The sequence below is a fragment of the Corythoichthys intestinalis genome, chromosome 4 (genome assembly GCF_030265065.1).
Source record: "Corythoichthys intestinalis isolate RoL2023-P3 chromosome 4, ASM3026506v1, whole genome shotgun sequence".
NCBI classification, from domain to species: Eukaryota; Metazoa; Chordata; class Actinopteri; order Syngnathiformes; family Syngnathidae; genus Corythoichthys; species Corythoichthys intestinalis.
In genome coordinates this window covers 61695322-61721246 of record NC_080398.1, presented here as the reverse complement: position 1 = coordinate 61721246, position 25925 = coordinate 61695322, and the positions used below count along the sequence as shown (strand labels likewise).

The window sequence follows — 25925 nt, the reverse complement described above, 5'->3', positions numbered from 1 at the left end:
CACAGTAGTAGGGCTTGTTTTGGCCAATATCCACCGGTGAATGGTTACCTTTTGAAACCCCAAAAAGGCGCACACGCCTCTCCCTCCTACAGTAAGATTTTTCTGCAGCCGTTTGGCTGGCGTGATGCGAAAAATAAACGTATTAATCCGCAAAATCAGCTGAATCCTTAGTCCTTCTCATACAACAGTACGGCTGTATAGTAAAGAGGACTCCTTCCTCCATACACGTCACAGCGTCTCTTTCTCAACTCGAGACTGTTGCCAGAAGTCACTCAATTTCATGGCGCAGGATTTAAAAAAACTAAATAAAAATAGCGATCGCTTCCACACACATCCAAGCGGTCCATTTCATTCAGGAGCATAAAATACCGCGTGTAGGGTTGTTCCGATCATGTTTTTTTGCTCCCGATCCGATCGTTTTAGTTTGAGTATCTGCTGATCCCGATATTTCCCGATCCGATTGCTTTTTTTTTTGCTCCCGATTCAATTCCAATCATTCCCGATAATTTTTCCCGATCATATACATTTTGGCAATGCATTAAGAAAAAAATGAATAAAACTCGGACGAATATATACATTCAACATACAGTACATAAGTACTGTATTTATTTATTATGACAATAAATCCTCAAGATGGCATTTACATTATTAACATTCTTTCTGTGAGAGGGATCCATGGATAGAAAGACTTGTGACTTTGTATATTGTGACTAAATATTGCCATCTAGTGTATTTGTTGAGCTTTCAGTAAATTATACTGTAGCCATGCCCAAATGCATGATGGGAAGTGGAACCATGACTGTGCGTAGTGCTACCAATTGATATATCTTCTCTGCGTTGGGAAATAACATAAGGTGTTAAGAAAAAGATCAATTGCTACCTTGCTTCCCCACATTGCTTCCCATTATATTTCTAATCGTAGAGAGAGGGATTGTAAGGCTTTAGCCAATTAAAAAAAGGCTCCAAAGGCTGCCAAAATTCACTCTACTCATTTTACGCTGCCTTTTATCTCTCTATATAGGTAAAACGGCGCCATTACAGATTGAGTGCGACAATGCGTGAGTGGGTCGTGCAGTGCATGCATTAATTGCGTTAAATATTTTAACGTGATACATTTTTAAAAAAATTAATAACCGGCGTTATCGGGATAAATTTGATAACCCTACCTTAAGCCTAAACTAAAGACTCTGGTTGAGTGTAACATATTATGTCTGTAACGTTAAATACAATTACAAAACGATTTAATTCGAAAATATATATATATTTTAAAAAAGGCATGGCCGATATTTTTTTGCCGATTCCGATACTTTGAAAATGACGTGATCGGACCCGATCGAGCGGCATCCCGGTCCGACATCTCTAACCGCGTGTATTATGAAATAAACATGCTTTTTCGTGTCACTGGCACTTTAATGCATAATACAAAAAAGATGTTTGTGCGAGTTTTGAGAGGAGATGGGGAAACCTTTCTGATCCACCAGGCAAAAGCTATTTGATAGAACGACTCAAGCTGAAGAAAAGCAGACAGGAACACTGCTTCACATCTAATTATTAAATTAGCGAGGCCACCATACTAAGTGAGGGCAGGGATAATGAGGGGAGTAAAGGTGGGAAGGGATGAAAGCAAGCCCACTGATTGACACTGATATGATTTGTTAAGAGCACTGTAAAAAAGCTTTAGCATTTTATAGCATTTAAGCGGACTTTTGCTATGCAAGTTAGCCAATTGTTCTGTTGTTGTACTTACAGTGTATCACAAAAGTGGGTACACCGCTCACATTTCTGCAGATATTTAAGTATTTCTTTTCGTGGGACAACATTGACAAAATGACACTTTGACACAATGAAAAGTAGTCTGTATGCAGCTTATATAATAGAGTTAATTTATTTTCCCCTCAAAATAATTCAAAATATAGCCATTCATATCTAAACCCCTGGCAACAAAAGTGAGTACACGCCTTAGTGAAAGTTTTCAATATTAACATACGTACAACATGTCAACTGTCAATATTTTGCGTGGCCACCACTATTTTCCAGAACTGCCTTTACTCTTCTGGCCATGGAGTTGACCAGAGCTTCACAGGTTGCCACTAGTGGAATGCTCTTTCAGTCCTCCATGATGACGTTGCGGAGCTGCCAGATATTTGAAACTTTGCGCACTTCCACTTTCCGCTTGAGGAACCCCCTAAAGATGTTCCCAAAGGGTGCTTGGCCGGTCCATCACCTTTACCCTCAGCCTCTTCAGTAAAGCAGTGGTCATCTTGGAGGTGTGTTTAGGGTCATTGTCATGCTGGAACACTGCCCTGCGACCCAGTTTCTGGAGGGAGGGGATCATGCTCTGCTGCAGTATTTCACAGTACATGTTGGAGTTCATGTTTCCCTCAATGGAATGTAACTCTCCAATACCTGCAGCACTCATGCAGCCCAAGACCATGACATTTCCACCACCATGCTTAACTGTAGGTATGACACACTTATCTTTGTACTCCTCACCTGGTCGCTGCCACACATGCTTGAGACCATCGGAACCAAACAAATGAATCTTCGTCTCATCAGACCATAGGACATGGTTCCAGTAATCCATATGCTTTGTTGACATGTCTTCAGCAAACTGTTTGCGGGCTTTCTTGTGTACCGTCCTCAGTAGAGAATTCCTCCTGGGGTGACAGCCATGCACACCAATTTGATGTAGAGGGCGGCGTATGGTCTGAGCACTAACAGGCTGACTCCACATCTTCAATCTCTGCAGCAATGCTGACAGCACTCCTGCGAGGATCTTTCAAAGAAAGCATTTGGATGTGACGCTCAGCACGTGTGCTCAGCTTCTTTGGATGACCAACCCGAGGCCTGTTCTGAGTGGTGGACCCTGCTCTTTTAAAACGCTGGACGATCTTAGCCACTGTGCTGTAGCTCAGTTTCAGGGTGTTGGCAATCTTCTTGTAGCCTTGGCCATCTTCATGTAGCGCAACAATACGTCTTTTTAGATCCTCAGAGAGTTCTTTGCCATGTGGTGCCATGTTGGAACTTTCAGTGACCAATATGAGAGAGTGTGAGAGCTGGACTACAAATTTGAACACACCTGCTCCCTATGCACACCTGGACCTAGTAACACTAACGAGTCACATGACATTTTGGAGGGAAAATGACAAGCAGGTCTCAATTTGGACATTTAGGGATGTAGTTTCTAAGAGGTGTACTCACTTTAGTTGCCAGGGGTTTAGATATTAATGGCTATATTTGGAGTGATTTTGAGGGTAAAATAAATTAACTGCTATACAAGATGCACACAGACTATTTTTCATTGTGTCAGTGTCATTTTGTCAGTGTTGTCCCATGAAAAAATATACTTAAATATCTGCAGAAATACGAGGGGTGTACTCACTTTTGTGATACACTGTAGATCCTGTTTTATTTTTTTTTTAATACCGTTTGAGGCTAAGCTTAGGTATTTTAATTTATTTTAAATGGAATTCTGCATAGTTTGAAGAAACACTTGGGAATTTATTTTGCATTCGCTTCATTCATTTAATGCTCTTTTGAAAGTGGAATCTTCGCAAAACATTGTTTTCCATCTCCTAAAATTTATACGGCAAAGCATTAAATGTTCCTAATGACTCGATTATTTGAACTAACTAGTTGATGGATTAATCGACTACTAAAATAATTGATAGCTGCAGCCCTAAACAGCATTAAACCAATTTTGATTAAAAAATGTATTCACAACTGAATAGTAGCGTCCAATCCACTGTCTTTTTTCTTTTCTTTTCAATTTTCCTTGTGTCAAGGTTGCAAGTAATTTCGTTGAATGATCCTTCAGTACATGGACTCTGATATGAACAACCGTGACTGTAAACAAACAAATTTACCTGAGTAACAGAACTTGACGGGAACTTATTGCCGACAATTGCTGCAAAAACGCTTTCCTTTCCACTGCAGGCAGCTATCAACTCTGGAAGCCCTTCAATAGGTCCAGTGTAGCATCCTGTGTTTCCCTTGCCTTTATGGTTAGACCATTTCCTAAATGTCAGAAATTACAATGTAAAAACACACATTCTGAAGTAAACAATTTTCAAGCTGACATGATTAACATGTTTCCTATCAGGGTTTTGTATTCAAAATTTGGGACATTACAGTAATCATATTTATTTAAAAAAAAACCAAACAAACTAAAAAGCACATTTCCTGCAAAATGTCATGGCAAAATTATAGGCATAATAATTGCCAAATAAAAAATATGTACACAAATGTTTTGAAACTGTAAATCTATAAGGCACAGGGAATTTTGGTTGGAACAAGAACAAAGATGGTCAGAGTAGTATGATGATGAATTTATGCTTACCTGAACAGATACAGATCTTGTTTCTCAACATGTGGTAGAGTAAGCAGTGAAGAATCATGCAGCCAGCGGCCTTGGACAATCATCTGCACCAGGTTGCAGATGCTTAAAGCTGTGACAAGCCAGCCCTCATTGGCCGCTACATCAAGCAAGGCCTGTGTAGATGGAACAGCAACTTGTCATTTCTCAGTAAATGTTAACTTTCAATTTCCTTTCTTGTACCAAGTTACTGTTAAAATTTGTTGATACAATATGTGGAGCTGACTCACTGAAAGAATGCTCAGCACACAGCAGTGTAGGCCAGAAAAAAGATATGACAAAAAATCGGAATTGTGCATTAAGTATGAACCTAGCCTGGGGGTCAGCAACCCGTGTTTTGAGAACCGTATGTGGTTCTTTAGCGCAGCCCTAGTGGCTCCCTGGAGCATTTTCAAAAATGTTTGAAAATGGAAAAAAATGGTTGAGGGAAATATATTTTTTGTTTTGATATGGTTTCAGTAGGAGGACAAAAATTACATTCTAAACGTTTTCCAATGCTGTAAAAATGTGTAGAATATTAAATATTAAATATTAAAACGCATGCTTAGAAATGAAATGTCGTTTACAACAACGCTTGCATGAACTGTTGGGTTCTTTTTTTTCCTGTTATCATGGACGATTTATATGAGGAAATTTTCCACTACTTAAAGACGGGAGAACACAGCAACAGGACTCTTTCCTTAAAATGTCTCAAGGGCCGAAAGGTTCACATTCTAGACAGAGAGACAGATGTGTGCGCACTCGTTTGCTCTTTTATATAACTTTAACATTTGTTGATAATACTCTGTGTGTAATATCATCAACCGCTTTGCATACGCATTTTTAAATAGGCACTTTTAAGCGAACGTGTTCAAGAACAACCGGACCATTTTTAAACAGGAATTTTATTGGAGAGCATTTCAACACTTTGGCCAATCATATAGCGAGAATAACGAAACGTCACTGTAAAGCGCAGGCCCCCCGAGGGGATAGTGAGGGTGAGTGGATAGTGTATCTACACCAGGAGAAAGCGTGGAAAACCGCTCACAGATGGTGAAGGAGACATTCATCAACATATTAGAACGCCTATTTCCAGACTTCAAGAACAAAACCGAGATTTTAAAAAAAAGACAAGCCCAGATAAGGTTGCTATACACGTTCCATTTTGTTGTCTTTCAAAACCTCAAAATAAAATTAGATTTCTTATTGCATTTATATAATTTCATAAAAGCAATTAACAAGTCATAAATATTGTGATGAAGTTAAACTTGAGGTGGCATCATACAACAGAGTAGTCACGTGGTGTATTGGATGCACTGCAGGGAAAATAAACATTAAATCATGAAGGCTCATCATGCATTTTTAGCTTACTTACTCATTTTGATAGTATGCTGATATAGCTAATAAAGATACATACAGCATGTGTTGCTTTCATTATTGGGCTTATTTAAGGCTTTTAATTTTTTTGCGGCTCCAGACGTATTTTTTTTTTTTTTTTTGGTCCAATATGGTTCTTTCCACATTTTGGCTTGCCAACCCCTGACCAAGCCTAATAGGATCTAAAAAACAACCCAGTTTTCAGCACAATAAGGCGAATCTACAGCCTTCAATTTTTTCAAATACAACAGTGTACCTTATAATCTGATGCGCCTTAAATATGGATCAATATTGCTAAATCATGGAACGACATTCCCTTTAGCGTAGCTTCATCTAAAGTAGTACTTCTCAAATAGTGGGGGGTGGGGGGGGGGACAATAAGGTACTGTTTGCGCGACTATAAAAAAACAAAAAAAGCTGGAGACAAGATGGCGGACGAGACGCAGGTGTCGTAAAGTCGTAATCTCGTAAATTGGGTATGTCGTAACCCGGGGATTACCTAATCTTAACTTGCTACTGGACACAAACATAATTTCATACCTGACAAATTCGGATGGCATTGTCCAGAACAGTCTTGGTATCAGTTGAATAGTCGCTGCATGGCAACTGGGCATGGCTGAAGTGAGCCTGAAGCAGTAAGTGGGTCTTAGTGTGGGCACTATCATATGAGTGGGGGTTGACCTTCAATGGGAGCTGTTGAGCCAGGAGGCTGTTGAGTTGGTCTTCATTGTGTCGCACAGGTAGCTCCGCATACTCTTCTGCATCCTGTGTAAAACAGAGATCAAACATGTGTTCATCTGCGCACAAACCGTTGTTTACAAGCATGTGGTCATATGCACACAAACTGTTCGTTTAACGCACAGGTGTTAACGCACAGGTGTCTAACCGGTCCTCAAAGGGCTGCAGTGGTACTGGATTTCATTCCAACCACACGAGATGAATACGTTTTCACCAATCTGGTGTTTTACAAGTCTAATCAGTTGATTGCATTCAGATGCTGCTTATTTTAGCAGAAACCTCATTGGTTGAACTGTCTGTGCTGGATCTGTTGGAACAAAGACCGGGACCCACTGCAGCCCTACGTGGAATCGGTTTGACACCACCACTTTAAAGCACGGGATGGGCAAACCTGTCCCCAAGGGCCACAGTGGGTCCTGGTCTTTTGTTACAACTGAACCAGCACAGGCAGTTTAACCAATGAGAGGCTCGGGGAAACAAGAGGCACCTGCCTGCAATCAGCTGATTCCACTTGTAAGATACCAGATTGGTGAAAAAGTGTCCTCTTGATGGGTCGCGACAAAAACCCGCTTCCACTGCGGCCCTTTGTGGAATAGCTTGGCAACTCCTGGTTTAATGGGTTCTGGTTCAGTCCACGTGTTGCGCGTGGAGTTCATTTATAGCAAGCGGGTCTAAAGGCTGTTTCGCACTACCAGCAACCCAGTGTGAAAGGGTGCATGGCAACCCATATATGTGGGAACTTGGAGACTCGAGGGGACTACTGAGCAAAAGTAAGTGGCGGCGGCCCCTTTGGATGGAGCAGCAAGTCTTAAGTGAATTTCCGCCGAGCGGCGGGGCTCAATATAGTTCTAAATCTACAACGTTGCCGCACTGTTGCCGACAACGCATCCACTAGCAGAGGAGCAGGCGTAGTGATATTAGTGCTATCAAGCTGTTCCCGCGGATGGATACACACAAATCACAGCCAACGAAAGATTTTTTTCTTGTATAGTTCCCCGAGCTCTGGGACACTTGAAAAATGGCTCTCACACCTCTGCTTACTAAGCTAAGCTAAATGATATCTTGATGTGCGTCTGTGTGATAATGTAGTTCTATTCTATTCTATTCTATTCTATTCTATTCTATTCTATTCTATTCTATTCTATTCTATTCTATTCTACAATCCTTGGATTCAAAAGTTTCAATTTCACAAAGAAACAGATTACACTGTGTTTATTGAAAAGTACTGCCAATAAAATACATGTGGTTTTCCCAACCATTATAAATATTCAGGAATATACTGATCATACTTAACATTTTTGCCCTAATTGTGCAACACTACCAGAAAGTATTGTCAAAATATGGACAGAAAAACAAAGATTTGTGCAATGAAGACACTAGATTTCACATGTGAATACTTGCCGTCAGAATGGAAAGAATCTCATGGATGGGAAGTTCAGCCCTCAGTCTTTCTTTAAACAGACGGATGGTCTGGTGCTTCAGGTAATAATAAGACCCAATGCGACCATAGGTCAGAGGCTCAATAGCCCGGTCGTCCTACAGCATCAGAGAAATGTCATACACGTAAGTCAAGCAAATCAAAATGCACTCAAAATCATTACTCAACAAAAGTGCACACCTCTTTTATTTCGATGCAGTAGGAGCATTCCAAGTCCCGTAGGCTCTTTTCCACCAGGCCGGAGAGGTATTTGTTAATGGTATCATGACTGATATCTTCCAAGCTGTAATAACTGACAGAAACAAAGTGGAGCATTTTCATATCATTTAACCAATAATAAAATCAAGAACCACAATTTTCTTTTGAAACTAAATTTATGTTATTGATATGAATGCGTGAATTATTGGTCGATCTCATTAGAGGTCGATCGATTTGGGATTTTTAAATCCCGATGCCCGTACAGATATCTTAAAATTTTTTAGCCGATTGCCTATATCTAGAGACTTTTATTCTCGTAGTACAACCCCTAGCAAAAAGTATTGTATCACCAGTGGCGGACGAGCACTCACTCAGACATTTTAGCATGTAGAAAAAACTCAGATAAAAAGATTGAAAAATTATTGAATTAGTTCAAAAGTGCAACTCTTTAGCATTCAGAAACACTAAAAGAAATACTTTTATAGAGCAAGTGCAGGGAAATATATATGGAACCATTTCATTCTGAGGAAAAAAATATGGCATCATGAGAAACAAACAAAGAAATAACAATCAAAATATATCTCTAGTATTTAGTAGCACCACCTCTGGCTTTTATGACAACTTGCAGTCTCTGAGGCATGGACATGATGAGTATTCTTCATCAATTTGGTGCCAACTCTCTTAGATTGCAGTTGCCAGATCATCCTTGCAGGTCAGAGCCTTGCTGTGGACCATTTTTTCCCATTTTCACCACAGGTTTTCAATAGGGTTGAGATCTGGGCTATTTGCAGGCCATGACATTGACTGGATGAGCCTTTCTCCAAGGAATGCTTTAACAGTTTTAGCTCTGTGGCATGATGCATTGTCATGTAGGAAAATAACAAACATATTTTCAATTGAAGGCATAAGAAAGCTGTCTAAAATTTCAATGTAAACCTGTGCATTTATTGAAGATTTAACCTCAGCCATCTCCCCAGTGCCTTTGCCTGACATGTGGCACCATATCATCAAGGACTGAGGGAATTTTGATGTTTTCTTTAGGCAGTCATCTTTGTAAATCTCACTGGGACTGCACCCAACAAACGTTCCAGCATCAATACCTTGTCCAATACAGATTCTTGACTCTTGACAAGGTGATGATGCTGGAACTTTTGATTTTTTTGTGTGGCTTACTACATTAAATCTTTCATTAGAAACTGCACTTTGCATTTCCTTGGGTTGTCTCGGTATGATATTAAAATTGGCAGGTCAACAAATTTCACCCAGTACTTTAATTCTAATATTTTTTTCTCAATTATTTGGCAGACCAAATCTAACCAAGCCATTCAGTTCACAAGAATACGCGTTGGCTTTAAACTTTACACTTCAACAGTTTCATCTTTAAACATTTTCCTTCAGTTGTGTAACGGAAATGGAATGTTACAAAATATGTTATGTGTAAGAACCTAACCTGGGGTTCATCACCAGTCGTCTGAAAAAGTAAGTCCAGGTGATGTAGTCCATTGCATCTTGCTTGGAAGAGATGGTCCCTGCAGCAATCTCAGCATTCAAGTGGTCTGACAGCACACTAAGCAGGCTAAATAGGGGGAAAAAGGAAGTAATATCTACATTTGACATTAAAGGCCTTTTCACACTAGGAGATTGCACGGCTGGGGATCCATTCTTGCCCTCACCTGGACTCTACAGGAAAAGGCTCGTAGAGAAACTTCTTGTAAAAATCTTTCTTGATGTCATGGACAAGAATGACTGCTTTGCCCTGGTCATCAAACTGAGGACGACCTGCTCGCCCCATCATCTGCAGAACATCTGCAGAGGCACATTAAAAATGATGTCCTCATTTATGGTTAACTGTTGCAAATCAAATTGTCGGCATGGCCACAATACTCCTCAGTTGATGTGCGAGGTCAACCAGCCCCCTATTTTGAGGTTGCTGTGAGTCATGTCAACACTAAAAATTGTTATCTCATGCATCTCGGCCGCCATTTTGTCTCCAGTTGTTTTGTTGTTTTTTGTCGCATAAACAGTACCTGATTGTACCTCATAGTATCTTATTTTTTACTTCACTTTATTAATTATGACGTGCTCTGTCCTCACTAAACGTGAAGTTCATCAGCTTGACAGACATCAAACATGGAAATTGTGCTTTTTGAATCTTTTTACTTTCTTCAACTTTTGACAATTTGGAAAGCTGTAACACACATAGACTGCTGGCCAAACGTATTGGCACCCCTGAAGTTCTGTCAGATAATGTTCAATTTCTCCCAGAAAATGATTGCAAAATGATTACAAATTCTTTGGTAGTAAATTAGTAATATCTTCACACAGGACACAGGACAGAGGTTGAGTCATCTTTAATCAATTTTAACTGGCTGCAATTGGGATTTATTTATAGCCACCACCTGTTGTGTGCCACAGGTAAGTAACAGGTGCTGTTAATTACACAAACTAGAGAAGCATCACATGATTTTTCAAAGGGTGCCAATATTTTTGTCCGGCCCATTTTTGGAGTTTTGTGTAAAATGTCGGGCTAATCAATCGAGTTAATCACAGCTTAAAAATCAATTAATCGTAATTAATTGCAATTCAAACCATCTAAAAAATATGCCATATTTTTCTGTAAATTATTGCTGGAAAGATAAGACACAAGACGAATATATACATTCAACATAGAAAGATTTGTAGTTCTTAAAAGATAAATGTTAGTACAAGTTATAGAAATTTTATATTAAAAACCCTCTTAATGTTTTCGTTTTAATAAAGTTTGTAAAATTTTCAATCAAAAAATAAACTAGTAGCTCGCCATTGTTGATGTCAATAATAATTATGGTGCTGAAACCAATAAAATCAGTCGCACCCAAGCGCCAGCAGAGGGCGATAAAACACCAAAAAACACAAGTAACAAGTGGACATGACACTGTGCTGTCATTTTTATCTGTTTGAGCGGGGCATGTGCGTGAAATGCATCAAATATTTTAACGTGATTAATTGAAAAAATTAATTAGCGCCCATTAACGCGATAATTTTGACAGCCCTAGTAAAATGATAATGATCATTCTTTTCCCATTCTCTTTTGTGTATTTTCATTGCAAGCAAAATAAATGAAGATATTACTACCAACGCATTTGTAATTGCAATCATTTTCTGGGAGAAATTGAGCATTATTTGACAGAGTTGCAGGGGTGCCAATACTTTTGGCCAGCTGTGTAAGTACACTTATGTTCAAAACGACACGTATTTTAACAATAAAACACTTGACACAAAACAATTGGTGTTCAAATGTCCATCTAGTCTGATCAATATGTAAATTTAGTAGATTAAATTAGCCAAATTTGCCTTACAAAAGGCTGCTATCTTAAATGCTATGAATGCTAACATACAGTTTTCACAATTCTCAAATCACTCACATATAACTCCACAAACTGTAGCTTTAAACTTAATTACAAATGTATACAAACATATATTAGCTGAAACAACTTACACCCTTATGTGGGCCAAACCAGAGCGCTGCTATCCTTTATCCAGTCAGACGTCTTAGTCAGCTTCTCAGTCACATAAGGCGACAGTCAAGCCAGACCTAAGGCTGCCACCAGAGGGCAGCATATCCCCCATCATTAAATAAAATATAATACTTCTGGACTTTTTGGATAGTTATTTTGGGGTACTTAAAGGGTTACACGGAAACTTGGTTTACATCGCCAGCGTAGGAAAGGAAGTTGTTCATAACCCGGGGACTACCTACTGATTGCAACACAAACAAAAATGTTTACAGCACAAACGATTGACACAATTTTTAATCAAAATGGGGGGCGGATTGACCTCAGATTGACCTATAAAAGAAGTGTTAATAGCTCAAAAACTATAGCAGCAAAAACGATTTTTTTTTTTTTTTTTTTTTTAATAGCTCAAACGAGCACAAACTAATGACATTATTTTTCGATATATTTGCGTCTCATAGGGGGCTAACTTCACGGAAGTCCCACGGGGCGACGGGATGTACAAGGAAGTCTACACTGCGTGACTGGTAGAGTGAAAACGAAGCTGTCCTTGAAACATTTGAGCATGATTTTCAGGGCTATTGTATTTATTATGATTATTATATATACAGTGCCTTGCAAAAGTATTCGGCCCCCTTGAATCTTGCAACCTTTCGCCACATTTCAGGCTTCAAACATAAAGATATGAAATTTAATTTTTTTGTCAAGAATCAACAACAAGTGGGACACAATTGTGAAGTGGAACAACATTTATTGGATAATTTAAACTTTTTTAACAAATAAAAAACTGAAAAGTGGGGCGTGCAATATTATTCGGCCCCTTTACTTTCAGTGCAGCAAACTCACTCCAGAAGTTCAGTGAGGATCTCTGAATGATCCAATGTTGTCCTAAATGACCGATGATGATAAATAGAATCCACCTGTGTGTAATCAAGTCTCCGTATAAATGCACCTGCTCTGTGATAGTCTCAGGATTCTGTTTAAAGTGCAGAGAGCATTATGAAAACCAAGGAACACACCAGGCAGGTCCGAGATACTATTGTGGAGAAGTTTAAAGCCGGATTTGGATACAAAAAGATTTCCCAAGCTTTAAACATCTCAAGGAGCACTGTGTAAGCCATCATATTGAAATGGAAGGAGCATCAGACCACTGCAAATCTACCAAGACCCGGCCGTCCTTCCAAACTTTCTTCTCAAACAAGGAGAAAACTGATCAGAGATGCAGCCAAGAGGCCCATGATCACTCTGGATGAACTGCAGAGATCTACAGCTGAGGTGGGAGAGTCTGTCCATAGGACAAAAATCAGTCGTACACTGCACAAATCTGGCCTTTATGGAAGAGTGGCAAGAAGAAAACCATTTCTCAAAGATATCCATAAAAAGTCTCATTTAAAGTTTGCCACAAGCCACCTGGGAGACACACCAAACATGTGGAAGAAGGTGCTCTGGTCAGATGAAACCAAAATTGAACTTTTTGGCCACAATGCAAAACGATATGTTTGGCGTAAAAGCAACACAGCTCATCACCCTGAACACACCATCCCCACTGTCAAACATGGTGGTGGCAGCATCATGGTTTGGGCCTGCTTTTCTTCAGGAGGGACAGGGAAGATGGTTAAAATTGACGGGAAGATGGATGCAGCCAAATACAGGAACATTCTGGAAGAAAACCTGTTGTTATCTGCACAAGACCTGAGACTGGGACGGAGATTTATCTTCCAACAGGACAATGATCCAAAACATAAAGCCAAATCTACAATGGAATGGTTCAAAAATAAACGTATCCAGGTGTTAGAATGGCCAAGTCAAAGTCCAGACCTGAATCCAATGGAGAATCTGTGGAAAGAGCTGAAGACTGCTGTTCACAAACACTCTCCATCCAACCTCACTGAGCTCGAGCTGTTTTGCAAGGAAGAATGGGCAAGAATGTCAGTCTCTCGATGTGCAAAACTGATAGAAACATACCCCAAGCGACTTGCAGCTGTAATTGGAGCAAAAGGTGGCGCTACAAAGTATTAACGCAAGGGGGCCGAATAATATTGCACGCCCCACTTTTCAGTTTTTTATTTGTTAAAAAAGTTGAAATTATCCAATAAATCTTGTTCCACTTCACGATTGTGTCCCACTTGTTGTTGATTCTTGACAAAAAATTAATATTTTATATCTTTATGTTTGAAGCCTGAAATGTGGCAAAAGGTTGCAAGGTTCAAGGGGGCCGAATACTTTTGCAAGGCACTGTATCTATTACATTACGTATTCTTTCGTGATATAAAGCGGAAAAAAGCTTCGAAAAACTTTTTTTGTGTACCGATGCTTTAGTATTTTGAGGTACAACTATACTACACTTTATATATATATATATATATATTATCCAATATATTACCCATTTGCTTCTCAAAGGCAGTGTTGTATGCGTAAAAAATGATAATGAAATTATTTCGCCGACACAGTGTTTTTTATGACGATGTGCTAAAAATATGGCTTGGGAGACTAGAACGTAACGAGACGAATGCCAGTTTTTGTCTTACAAGATGACAACGAGACTAAAATGCAACATTTCTGTCATGTGTTCACAATGCGTGACATTTTCATACTATACGTGGAGTACGTCAGCTTCCATCGTCCCAGTGTTTGGGTCGTGTCACTCATGTGAGATCTCCTTCACTCTCCTCACCGGAGTTTAGGATGTGTCTAAAGATAGGCTGTGCTTAATCTTTCTTGTTTGGAGACGCAGTAAGATTTTTTTCTTATCTAGGCAGGAGAAATACTGCTTTAGCCTTTAAAGATCTGTGCTGAGTGATCATCAGACACTAAATGTAACTCCTAGCGTTAGCATAGCATTCGCGTAAACCGTAGCTTCAGAATGGCGAGCGTCCTCTTAAAACACTGACCCGTCTAAATCAGAGCCACTTGCCACTTTCTGGTCAGTAAGTCGAGAGGAGAGCCAGTAGGCGAAATGGCCTTTAGGTTATAGCCCACGTCAGCTGTTTTGTTTGGTAAATGAGCAATTACTGGGAGATACTATTTGCTTGCAACTTCTGGCTAGACTCTAAGAATCGCAAAAACATAAATCTTCTTAATGCTTGGTCAACATTTTTTTACATACAGTTCGTGGCTTCCAGATGGTTTAATTGAAATGATATTCTGCTTTTACTGCTGAGTGTATACTGTATTATCATCACCAAGTTGGCATTGTCCTTGTAGACACTAAAATATGTGATCATCTGTCTATGTTCATTCGACATTGTTGAAAACCTTTTATTTTTGGACTAAAACTAAAATTTTACTGATGAAAACATTATCAGTAACTGTCCACCAAAACTAGATGAAATTTGTATGAGACGAACACATTTTCAAATGACTAAAATATGTCTAAGATCAATAAGTATTTTTGTCCAAAAGACTAAGATGAAAACAAAAATTATAAAAGGGCTGCCAAAAACAACAGTGCTCAAAAGGACTTCAGAACTTTATGTAAGGATGATAAATGCCAAAGAGATTGTACCTGTGATGGGGTAGTCCACGTATCGTCTGGTTTTTCCATCATAGTATTCAGTTCCTTTGACCACCACGAGATGAGCAGGGAAGTTTACACCCCAAGCCAGAGTGCTTGTGGCAATCAAAACCTGACAACGCAGACAACTGCAATTAGTTGAAAAATGTTTAATTAGTCCTCCTCGAGCGAATAGGCAATGCATCATTGTAAGTATGCAGTCTTTGCTGAATGGATTTGCTATGGTTTGTCCATAGGTGGGCCATATATTACGGTGGCCGAGAGGTGTCAGGCGAAATGAAAAGTCCAGCCGCTTTGCAATAGGAAAAAAAACACCAATGCAAGCTGGCACAACATGACTTCCACTTGCCAAAGCACGACTGCAAGTTAGCAAAAGCACGAACCCCAATTTCCACAACACGATTGCAAATGGCTCGCAAGACGAATGCAAGAAGCCACAGCACGACTGCAAGAGGACAACAAGGAAGTGGAAAAAGAAAAAAAAAAAAGGACAACACTTACTGCTGGCCAAAAGTATTGCTACCCCTGCAATTCTGTCAGATTATGCTCAGTTTCTCCCAGAAAATGATTGCAATTACAAATGCTTTGGTAGTAATATCTTTATTTATTTTACTTGCAATGAAAATACACAAAAGAGAATGGGGAAAAAAATGCATCATTATCATTTTACACAAAACTCCCAAAATGGGCGAAAATGAGTACTTATTTCACTCAACAATACAATAAAATTTACACAGGTGGAATGAATTCCACATTTTCTGGAAACAAAGTTTCTTTAGAAATAAGCCTTCTTTTAACCAATATACTTTGTTTTCACAGATTTCTGTACTATTTTGCATGTTTGTAGTGTTACCGCTGTACATGAACATGGTTTTGTATATGAAATACACGTTAGCGAATTAGCTAATTAGCTTAGCGTTCGGCGCTAACTATTAACACCTCAAAAACAACAACAATATAGGCTTAACACTACAAGAGGGTTCGTGTACTCACCTCATATAGATGCACACGGGGTCTTAGCAACACACTCAAGACATTTTTCAATTGACATGACTTGAAACCACAGCTGGACATCTGAAAGACGAGTAGCAACGAACTATCGCTCTTCCACTCTCGCTCTAAAAAATAACGTGCGCACAGAAGCGCGCCGGGTCGTGCTTCTGTCCCTGCCTGTCTCATACACAAATTTATCTTCCAGTCTTTTAAAAAGGAGTAAGTCTCTCTCCCAGTAACCGGGAGCATCCATCATAACATTGTGCGTGTATCTGTGAACGGTGTCCAGGCGGCAGACGTGTCTTGAATTTCGTTCCGCTACGAGCGGCTGTCATAAAGTTTATGAGGGAAAATCATCGTTTTTGAGCCTTTATGAATCGTAATCTAATCGTCACGTGTCGAATCGCGATGCATGTAATAATCGAGTTTTTGGAACACCACTAGTTCTTTGGTCTTCTTTCTTTTCTCCATGCTCAATGTGGTACACACAAGGACAGAAGTTGAGTCAATTTTAATCCATTTTAACTGGATGCAAGTGTGATTTAGTTATTGCTACCACCTGTTATGTGCTGTAGGTAAGTAACAGGTGCTGTTAATTACACAAATTAGAGAAGGATCACATGATTTTTCAAAGGGTGAGAATACTTTTGTCTGGCCCTTTTTTTGGAGTTTTGTGTAAAATGACCATGATTTAATTTTTTTCCCATTCTCTTTTGTTTTTTCATTGCAAGCAAAATCAATAAAGATATTATTACCAAAGCATTTGTATTGCAGTAATTAATTGCAATTCCGTGAAGTTGGTCCTCCCATCAGACGCAAATTTATATCAAAATCATGTCAATCGTTTGTCTTGCTATCGTTTTATAGATATTGAGATATTAATTTTGAGTAAGGACGTCATAATTCCCGAGGCTGACGGAGCGCGTATCAACTCTCTCAATAAGGGGGATGTCAACAACTAGCATAAACGAATCCGGGTCCATTTTGCAGTAAATGGGGGGCATGAGATTTTGAGTGATGACGTCACTCTCAGCCCCTCATTTACTGCAAAATTGACCCGAAGTGATGCCATTCGTTTCAGCTACGTTCGTGCTAGTTGTTTGGACACCCCTCTGTTATTGAGAGAGTTGATAAGCGCTCCATCAGCCAAGGGTGTTATGATGTCCTCACTCGAAATTAATATCTCAATATCTATAAAACGATGGCAGCACAAATGACAATTTTTTTTGCAGCACAAACAACTGACACAAGTTTTAATCAAAATGGGAGGCTGATTGACTTCAGATTAACCTAAAAAAAAAAAAAAGGGTTGTAAACTTCAGTGTTTTCTGCCATATGGCTCACAAAGTGTGCAGTTTTCCTTTGCAAAAAAATTAACAAAAATAAAACAGATGTGATTGTTCTTATTACTAGTGAAACCAAAGTGTACCTCAGCTACCGTGTCCCTTGATGCTTGACCTATATTCGGTCTAAATATTGTGCTTCATCAATCAAGACCTTTGATCTACCATTCTGCCAGCACTTTCTAATGACTAAACAAGCATTTTCAAGCCTGCAGCATATAGTTTTACCTGGATCTTGCAGTTGACAAAGAGTTCCTCAACAGTCTTTCGGTCTCGCTCATGTAGGCCAGCGTGGTGCATCCCGATTCCAAATGCCAAAGTTAGTTTCAAGTTAGAGTCCCGTACTGTGGCAATGATGTCCTCAATCTACAGACACACCAATGTAAAGAATTCAAAATCAAAAAATGTACTTTGGTGTCTTTATTTGGAGTTGGAGGGGGGGGACGCTCGACTTTCATACCAAAAAGACATCAATCATAATTTGCTAAGCACAATTTGTTAAATGTTACAAAATGAGACATCATTTTATAGAAATATACAGATATTTTTCAGTCTAATTTAGTTTTATTCATGCCCTATATATACTGATGTCAACGGAAGACATATTATCACATAATCATGTATAATTATTAGAGGTGTGCATCGGCACTGCCCTCACAATTCGATTCGATTACGATTCGGAGGGCCACGATTCGATTCGATTCAGAGGGCCACGATTCGATTCGGTTCGATTCGGCAATGCATCACGATGCATTAAAGCCTGGGATGCATTAAAATGCTAAAGCAAAGCATATGTTTCGTGAATCATGAGGCAACACAAGCGGTCAGACATTAAACAACTTTTTATAGGCTCTTGTGTCATTCCTGGTTGTAGTCAAATGAAAATAGTAATATATATAAAAATTAAAAAAAACATCACAGCATTTAATTAGTGCTTTGAATGAGACCAGGGCTTTCTTTCTTTTTTTTTTTTTATACACAGTAGCAGCCTTTCATGTTTTACAAACCGCATAAGTTTCCCACCAACCTCATAGAAGCCAAAATGTCTCCATATGCCTGCTTTCAATGTCTTTGGTGCGTCAATAACCTTTCGTTGGTGCGTCAATAATCTTTCACGCTCCCTCTTTCTCCACTTCAGCCATTGTTGTTATGTCTTATCTCTCTGCTTTCTCGATTGGCACTGCGCAATTGCGCATGTCTGTGACATTACTCCCGTGAGGAAGCAGATTTGGGTTCCTCGTCCCCCCTGCATTGCTTGTACAGTAGCTCCCTCTACAGGTAAACATGAGAATAATAATACAAATGGGGAAACCAAATCCATTGCATCACCGGAAGATTTTTGAACGGACTTATATATTTTAATATGTGCTGAATCGATTCGGCTTATTGCCCGCATCGAATCGCATCGTCCATGGCCCGCATCGGGATGCATCGCCGCATCGATTATTGTTGACACCAGTAATAATTATACATATTTGTTCATCGCCATTCTGTTGCTGTGCTCCAGCTGATGCACGAAAGTTGCTTTCCACACAAATTCACATGCTTCCTACACAAATTTTGTCCAGTTTTTTGTCCATCGGCCATTGAAAAAGACGTACACCATCAGCTGCAAAATGAGGCCTTTTAGCAAGAAAACTACCAGAAAACCTTGTATTTAGTTCATTTTGGCTAGGTTCATACTACAGGTCTTAATGCACAAATCCGTTTTTTTGTCATATCTGTTTTAATGGCGTCTCCGTTCAGACTGCCTTTGTCCATTGAGACCAAGTATTATGCATTCGCACTAATTCGCAGTCCGACATGCGCTGAGCAAGAAGACCCTCATGCGCAGAAGCATCAAAACAAATGACCACACAATGTTGAAATATTGCTCATATAGAGCACAGAGAAAACTGATCATTCTCAGGCTTATCCTCAACCCATTTTATTTTTTTATGACTTGTTGTTGTTGCCTTCCCCAAAAGCAGTGTTCAATGCAAGCTAGGCGCCATTTTTCAGAGGATCGGAATCAGGTGAAAAGAATCGGGTCTGACTCTCCCTCCTCCTGCTTTTCTTGGTCAGCAGTGCACTGGAGTTTGAGTTCGGAGTGTTAAAGTTTACGATAATTGATAGGCTTGAAGCTTTGATTGTGCCAGAGAAGCTTGGTAGCTCTACCATCAAAGCCCTGAATGTGTCAATCCTCGTTTAGTTGATTAAACACTAGCGGTAGTTTGCTGTGGCAACTCATTGTGTGAGAGGCTTTTCTCAGCAGTGTGAGCGTCAAAGCGTGAGTGGATTTGAGTCGACTCACTCAATGAAGCATTTAATAAAGACAAGCATTTTTCTACGTTAATCTTATTTAAAAAATAATTTATATTATGAAGGCGGCACATACAACCTTTTATTGTTTTTAAACAACACTTCTTTTCCTTTTATCAGCTGCCTCGGACTCGGGTGCAAAAATAGGTAATTGGAACATCCCTAGTTCACGTCTCATGAGATGAAAACCGGCATTAGTCTCTTTATGGTTTAGTCCCTCAAAACACGTTTTTGGTTCATTACCATCTCGTAATCGGTAATCGGAAAACATTGCGGTAGACCATACATCTCTCTCGTCCTGATGCAGCCATTGCTTGGGGTTGTCTTCAGTCGCCAGGTATGCAATGAGGTCCAGAGCTGTCAGTCGGGTTTGACGTCGAGATGAGACAAATATAAGCACTGGCTTTGCTGGAGAATGACTACGAATTGCTGTCGAGACATATTCACCAGTTATGTTCAGGTTAATTGTTTGCTTTTTTGAGTCAAATTATTATTCATGAAAAACAGATGGCTTTTTTTGTTCTTAAAAATATAATCAAAGTCCAAATATATTAAAAATAATTGCATGCTCATCATTTTAGTACTTAAATGTACCTTGAAAGGTGGGTTTGTTCATGGTGGCCATGCGGGGGCAGTAGTGCTGTCCTGGGAAACCCTGAATATGAACCTCCAGCGGCACAGGGCGAACAGAAGGACGGAAGTTAAACAAACCCACCTGTCAAACAAGGATATGGAGAAAAGCAGAAGGGAAAAAAAGAGAATGCATAGGACAAATGTGAGCAGCTGGCATTACAAAGCCCCATCTGGTAGTCAGTTTCTACCACTTTCAGTGAGAAACCAAGGCACAAATTGCTGCTGGACTGGTGCAATAAAATGTGATAGCTATTTTGAGAAATATTGTATGTATTGTGGTGGTGTGGAAGAGCACTCTGTCAACATCACTGAGACTAAAGTGTGATAAAGGATGCGGTTACTACAACTACTCGTCCATTTGTGTGCATTGAGACACTTTAAAGGCACCAATTAGTAATTGGTGTGCTACAATTCAATTAGTCATAATCCTAGAATCCGTGACCATCTTATTTCTACTTTTTTTCTCAATTGATTTGAAATCTAGAGCCATTTTGAAGAAAAAACAGTTCCCTCTATAAAGTGGGCACTAACTCTGCTTGACTAAAATATTCGAAATGGCCACCACCGCTACCTCAAAAAATAAATAAATAAAAAAATTAAAAAATACAGGTTTCTCTGGCACGAAATAAGTAAAAGACGGCCGCTGACGCCACCATGAAAACCAATTAAATTTCATATGTTGTGCACCATGTAAGTCAGGGGGTCATTTTCTGGAATTTTTCTTTTCTTTTTTTTGTAGCATTGTTACTGAGATAGGGATAATTTTTCCTCTATAATGACTAAAATGGGCGCGGAAACCATGCAAAAAAATATCAATGTAGAATCTTTGACAGCAGATGAGTGTGAAGAAAGGATAATGTGTGTATTTCCACCTATTATGGTGTTGCAAATTCACTGAAATGGTTACATTTCAACGCATTATTCAAACCTTTATGGCTAAGTGAAATATATTTTTCTAGATATATTGGTATGTTAAGTATTGCATTGAAGCTTAACTTTATTTAACATCAAACATTCTTGGAGTGATCGCTTTATGACTCGAATATACTGTCAGCAGAAAGGAAAGCTGATTCAGTTAGTAGTAGGATGGGCTATAGCCCCCTCTTGTGGCCGGACTAATGTCTCGTCTGTAGTTTTATTAACCATCACTCAAGTAGTGTTCCAAAATGACGTTTAGTTATCTTAATCTTAATCATTAAAAAAATTATGTGCACCCCTGACTATAATCCATTTTATAAGAAATATACAGTGCTGGCCAAAAGTATTGGCACGCCTGCAATTCTGTCAGGTAATGCTCAATTTCTCCCAGAAAATGATTGCAACTACAAATGCTTTGGTAGTATTTTGCTTGCAATGAAAAAACACAAAAGAGAATGAAATGGGGAAAAAAATTAAATTATTATCTTTTTACACAAAACTCCAAAAATGGGCCAGACAAAAGTATTGGCAGCCTTTGAAAAATCATGTGATGCTTCCCTAATTTGTGTAATTAACAGCACCTGTTACTTATATGTGGCACATAACAGGTGGAGGCAATAACTAATCATACTTGCAGCCAGTTAAAATGGATTAAAGTTGACTCAACCTCTGTACTGTTGTCCTTTTGTGTACCACATTGAGCATGGAGAAAAGAAAGAAGACCAAAGAACTGTCTGAAGATTTGAGAAGCAAAATTGTGAGGGAAGCGTGGGCAATCTCAAGGCTACCAGTCCATCTCCAAAGACCTGAATGTTCTTGTGTCCACCGTGCGCAGTGTCATCAATAAGTGTAAAGCCCATGGCATTGTGGATAACCTCCCTAGATGTGAACGGAAAATAAAAATTGACGGGCGATTTCAACAAAATATTGTGCGGATGGTGGATAAAGAACCTCGACTAACAGATGAGAACAAAGTAGAGCTTTTTGGGGAAAGGCATCAACATGGAGTTTACAGGGGGAAAAAAACGAGGCCTTCAAAGAAAAGAACGCGGTCCCCACAGTCAAACATTACAGACGTTCCCTGATGTTTTGGGGTTGCTTTCTGCCTCTGGCACTGAACTGCTTGACCGTGTGCATGGCATTATGAAGTCCGGAGACTACCAACAAATTTTGCAGCATAATGTAGGGCCCAGTGTGAGAAAGCCGGGTCTCCCTCAGAGGTCGTGGGTCTTCCAGCAGGACAATGACCAAAAACACACTTCAAAAAGCACTAGAAAAGGGTTTGAGAGAAAGCACTGGAGACTTCTAAAGTGGCCAGCAATGAGTCCATACCTGAATCCCATAGAACACCTGTGGAGATATTTGAAAATGGCAAAATGGAGAAGGCACCGTTCAAATCTCAGACCTGGAGCAGTTGGCCAAAGAAAAATGGTCTAAAGTTCCAGCAGAGCATTTTAAGAAACTCATTGATGGATACTGGAAGCGGTTGTTCGCAGTTATTTTGTCTAAAGGTTGTGCTACCAAGTATTAGGCTGAGGGTGCCAATACCTTTGTCCGGCCCATTTTTGGAGTTTCGTGTAAAACGCTAATGATTAATTTTTTTTTTTCTATTCTCTTTTTTGTTTTTTTCATTGCAAGGAAAATAAACGAAGATATTACTACCAAAGCATTTGTAATCACAATTAGAGCTGAAACGAATACTCGAGCAACTCATGTTTAAAAACTGATCCGAGTATTTTATTCACCTCGAGGAATCGTTTAATTTTGCCAGCTCTAAGCATCACGTTTTGCCTGGACTACTTTTAATGCGGGACAACGCGCTGACGTCACGTGTGCAGAGGAAGAAGCAGTTAAAAAAAAAAAAAAAAAAAACTAACCGCAGCCGACAGCTGCTACAAACTACGCCGACATTGCTAAAAACTACGCCCACATGATGCTAGTGTGGTAGCAGGTAGTGTCCGATGCGTTTCATAGATATCGCATGCATTTAGGACTAGATGCGAAATGACAGACTCTGCCGCGTCTGGGCAGCGTTAGACAACAGCCGCCATCTTTGAGCAGTAGACTTCTCATCGCTAATAAACCTAACATTACTGTCACTCGCTCACGTAACGTTAGCCCTTCGGAGGGCTAGGTTTCTATTGAGTATGACCACTGTCGATGCGTGGCTAACGTGTCTTACATACAGGCTTTATTTAATCTATAAAACACAGTGCTGTAGAGTGATGAGGGTGTAAATTTAAACATAATAAAGCTAACTGTCCGTTTTAGCTCAGTAGTCATTGCTGAATAAAACACCAAGTAGCACAGGTCCCTAGTGTGCTCCAATACAGCAGTTATCATACATTTATTTTGAACACTGCAAAAACTCAAAATCCTATCAGTACTTACAGTTTAGACTAACTTAAAACTTAATTACAACTTAAAAATAGCTTGACACAAATGGAAATTCAATTGAAACACATAGGAAAAACACGTAGCTTTCACGTGATGTGTGTTATCAAGCGTAATTACATTTTTAGGTAAGATATATGTGATTTTTTTTATAAGATCTAGAAGTTTTTAGAGTGAAAGCAGTGAATTTTTTTTGTAGTCACATCTTAGATACAATTGTTGGCTGTTTTCAACAATGTACATCAAAAATGAAGACATTGATTGACTGAAAATGGTTCAATATTGGATTAAATGTCTTTTTTTTCCATGTATATTTATAATTGACATTACCTAAAAAAAAAAGATGCTTTATCAGATTATTCGATTAATCGATAGAATTTTAAGTCGATTACTCGATTACAAAAATATTCGATAGCTGCAGCCCTAATAACAATCATTTTCTGGGAGCAATTTAGCATTATCTGACAGAATTGCAGGGGTGCCAATACTTTAAGCCTGCAGGGGCGCCAATACTTTAGGCCAGCACTGTAGCTGGGATTGTCTCCAGCACCTCTGAGACCCTCGTGAGGATAAGCGGGTCGGAAAATTGATGAATTTAACAAATAAATGATGCTTAAAACCTGCCTTGTTGTTGTAACAGTTTATGCCAGATGTTGAAAGGGTTGCATGCCGAGGTATCGCTATATGCCAGCCCCTCTGCTATTGGATGCGTTGTTGACGTCAGCATGGTGGCGCCATGAAAATAGAACAAGTCTCTATTTTGGGCCCCGCCCCTCAGCGAAAATTCACGCAAGACTTTCTGCTCAGTCCAAAACGTCCCTTACACATACACAATGTACGGGTTGCCTCTAAACCCTTCATAGTAGGCTGCCACTACTTCGAAACGGCCTTCACTTACATATTGCTTGTTAAAATTCATGGCATTGACAATAAAATTCAAGAAATATGTCGATGTGAATGTAGTTTTTTCCATTACTCTTGGTTTTATTGGCTTGTTTAAAAAGTTCCTGTTTTTTTGGGGGTCACGCTGTACAATGTGGACACCCGTGGCTAATAGATTTTATAGCTTTCACTTTTGTTTTACAATTGCTATGACATAAAGAAAATAGGAGGTTGAGGAAAATTTAAATTGCAAATGTAGGTCAGGGCATCTGAGCCTCCACCACCGGTACCTTACCTGTATGATTCCCAACCAGTCAGCAAGGTCACGTGCATTAGCCAGAGCTGTCGAAAGACCGACAACTCGGACGCTTTTCGAGGTGTGGGAGGAGATGAAGTTGGTCCTTGATACTATGACTTCTAAAACTGGACCTCTATCTTCACCTGTGGTAAAAAAAAATATTTTCGTAAAATCTAAATACAAAACAGTAGAGTGATGATATTAGAGTTTGTTTTTACAAACGAAGACAATGACGGCACATGCTGCATATATGCAGCTTTGCCCATTTTCCAATCTGATTCATTTCTATCCCAATTTCCACCGACCACAGCTTTGCTCAAAGTGTTCATCTAGTTTTAGTCAACGATGACTCTAAATGTTTTCATACAAAGGTTATTGTCTCTTCATTGTCATGAAAAAATTGTTCGTCGACAAAATATTTTTTTTTATCGTTATCAGTGACGAAAACACCAACAGTCACATACCAAGAAGGTGGATTTCATCAATGATCAGGATGGCCACTTTCTGAACGTAGCTTCTGTTTTGCCAGCTTCTGCTTACGCCATCCCACTTCTCCGGTGTGGTGACAATGAGGTCAGCCTGTGCGATAGCTCTCATATCTGGGGTCACGTCACCTGTAAGTTCCACCACTCTACATACATATCAAGTACAAAGAACACTTAATACTCATAAACTCAATCATTCATAAAACTCATTAATAAAATTGTATTTTCATTCCTGTTCTTTAATTAGCTTGTCTACAATGCCAAATTAAATTCAAACTATGGATAAAATTTTCGGCACAAAAAATTGTATTTTAAAAAACATTTTATTGTTTCCATTAACAGAAAATACAAAGGGTGAAATGTTTACAAAATAACCAAATGCGGGCTTTGTTTCAATTAAGCATAAAAATATCAAACAATGTAAGGTCCCTCAAAGGCACCACATTGTAAATCGGTTGATGGACACACAACTTCAAGACTAAAGGTGTTCAACCTGCCTACTTGATGGAAACATGCATGTATACAATGGACCTATCGCTAAACCATGCCCCAAAATCAGAAAACT

General features: G+C 39.3%; 1 protein-coding gene across 2 annotated transcripts in view; it reads right to left on the bottom strand.

Annotated features, from left to right (window-relative positions):
- Positions 1-25925, bottom strand: part of ascc3 (activating signal cointegrator 1 complex subunit 3) — a 135416-nt gene that overhangs the window by 16830 nt on the left and 92661 nt on the right. For both annotated transcript variants that reach the window (XM_057833642.1, XM_057833641.1), the window contains exons 27-39: positions 25340-25506; positions 24873-25018; positions 20345-20465; positions 20037-20179; positions 17678-17815; positions 15105-15225; positions 9779-9911; positions 9556-9681; positions 8088-8199; positions 7871-8005; positions 6272-6496; positions 4340-4491; positions 3867-4017 (exon numbers count right to left, since the gene is read on the bottom strand). In XM_057833642.1, the coding sequence (XP_057689625.1) occupies positions 3867-4017; positions 4340-4491; positions 6272-6496; positions 7871-8005; positions 8088-8199; positions 9556-9681; positions 9779-9911; positions 15105-15225; positions 17678-17815; positions 20037-20179; positions 20345-20465; positions 24873-25018; positions 25340-25506 (1870 nt within the window). The remainder of the gene's footprint in view (positions 1-3866; positions 4018-4339; positions 4492-6271; positions 6497-7870; positions 8006-8087; positions 8200-9555; positions 9682-9778; positions 9912-15104; positions 15226-17677; positions 17816-20036; positions 20180-20344; positions 20466-24872; positions 25019-25339; positions 25507-25925) is intronic.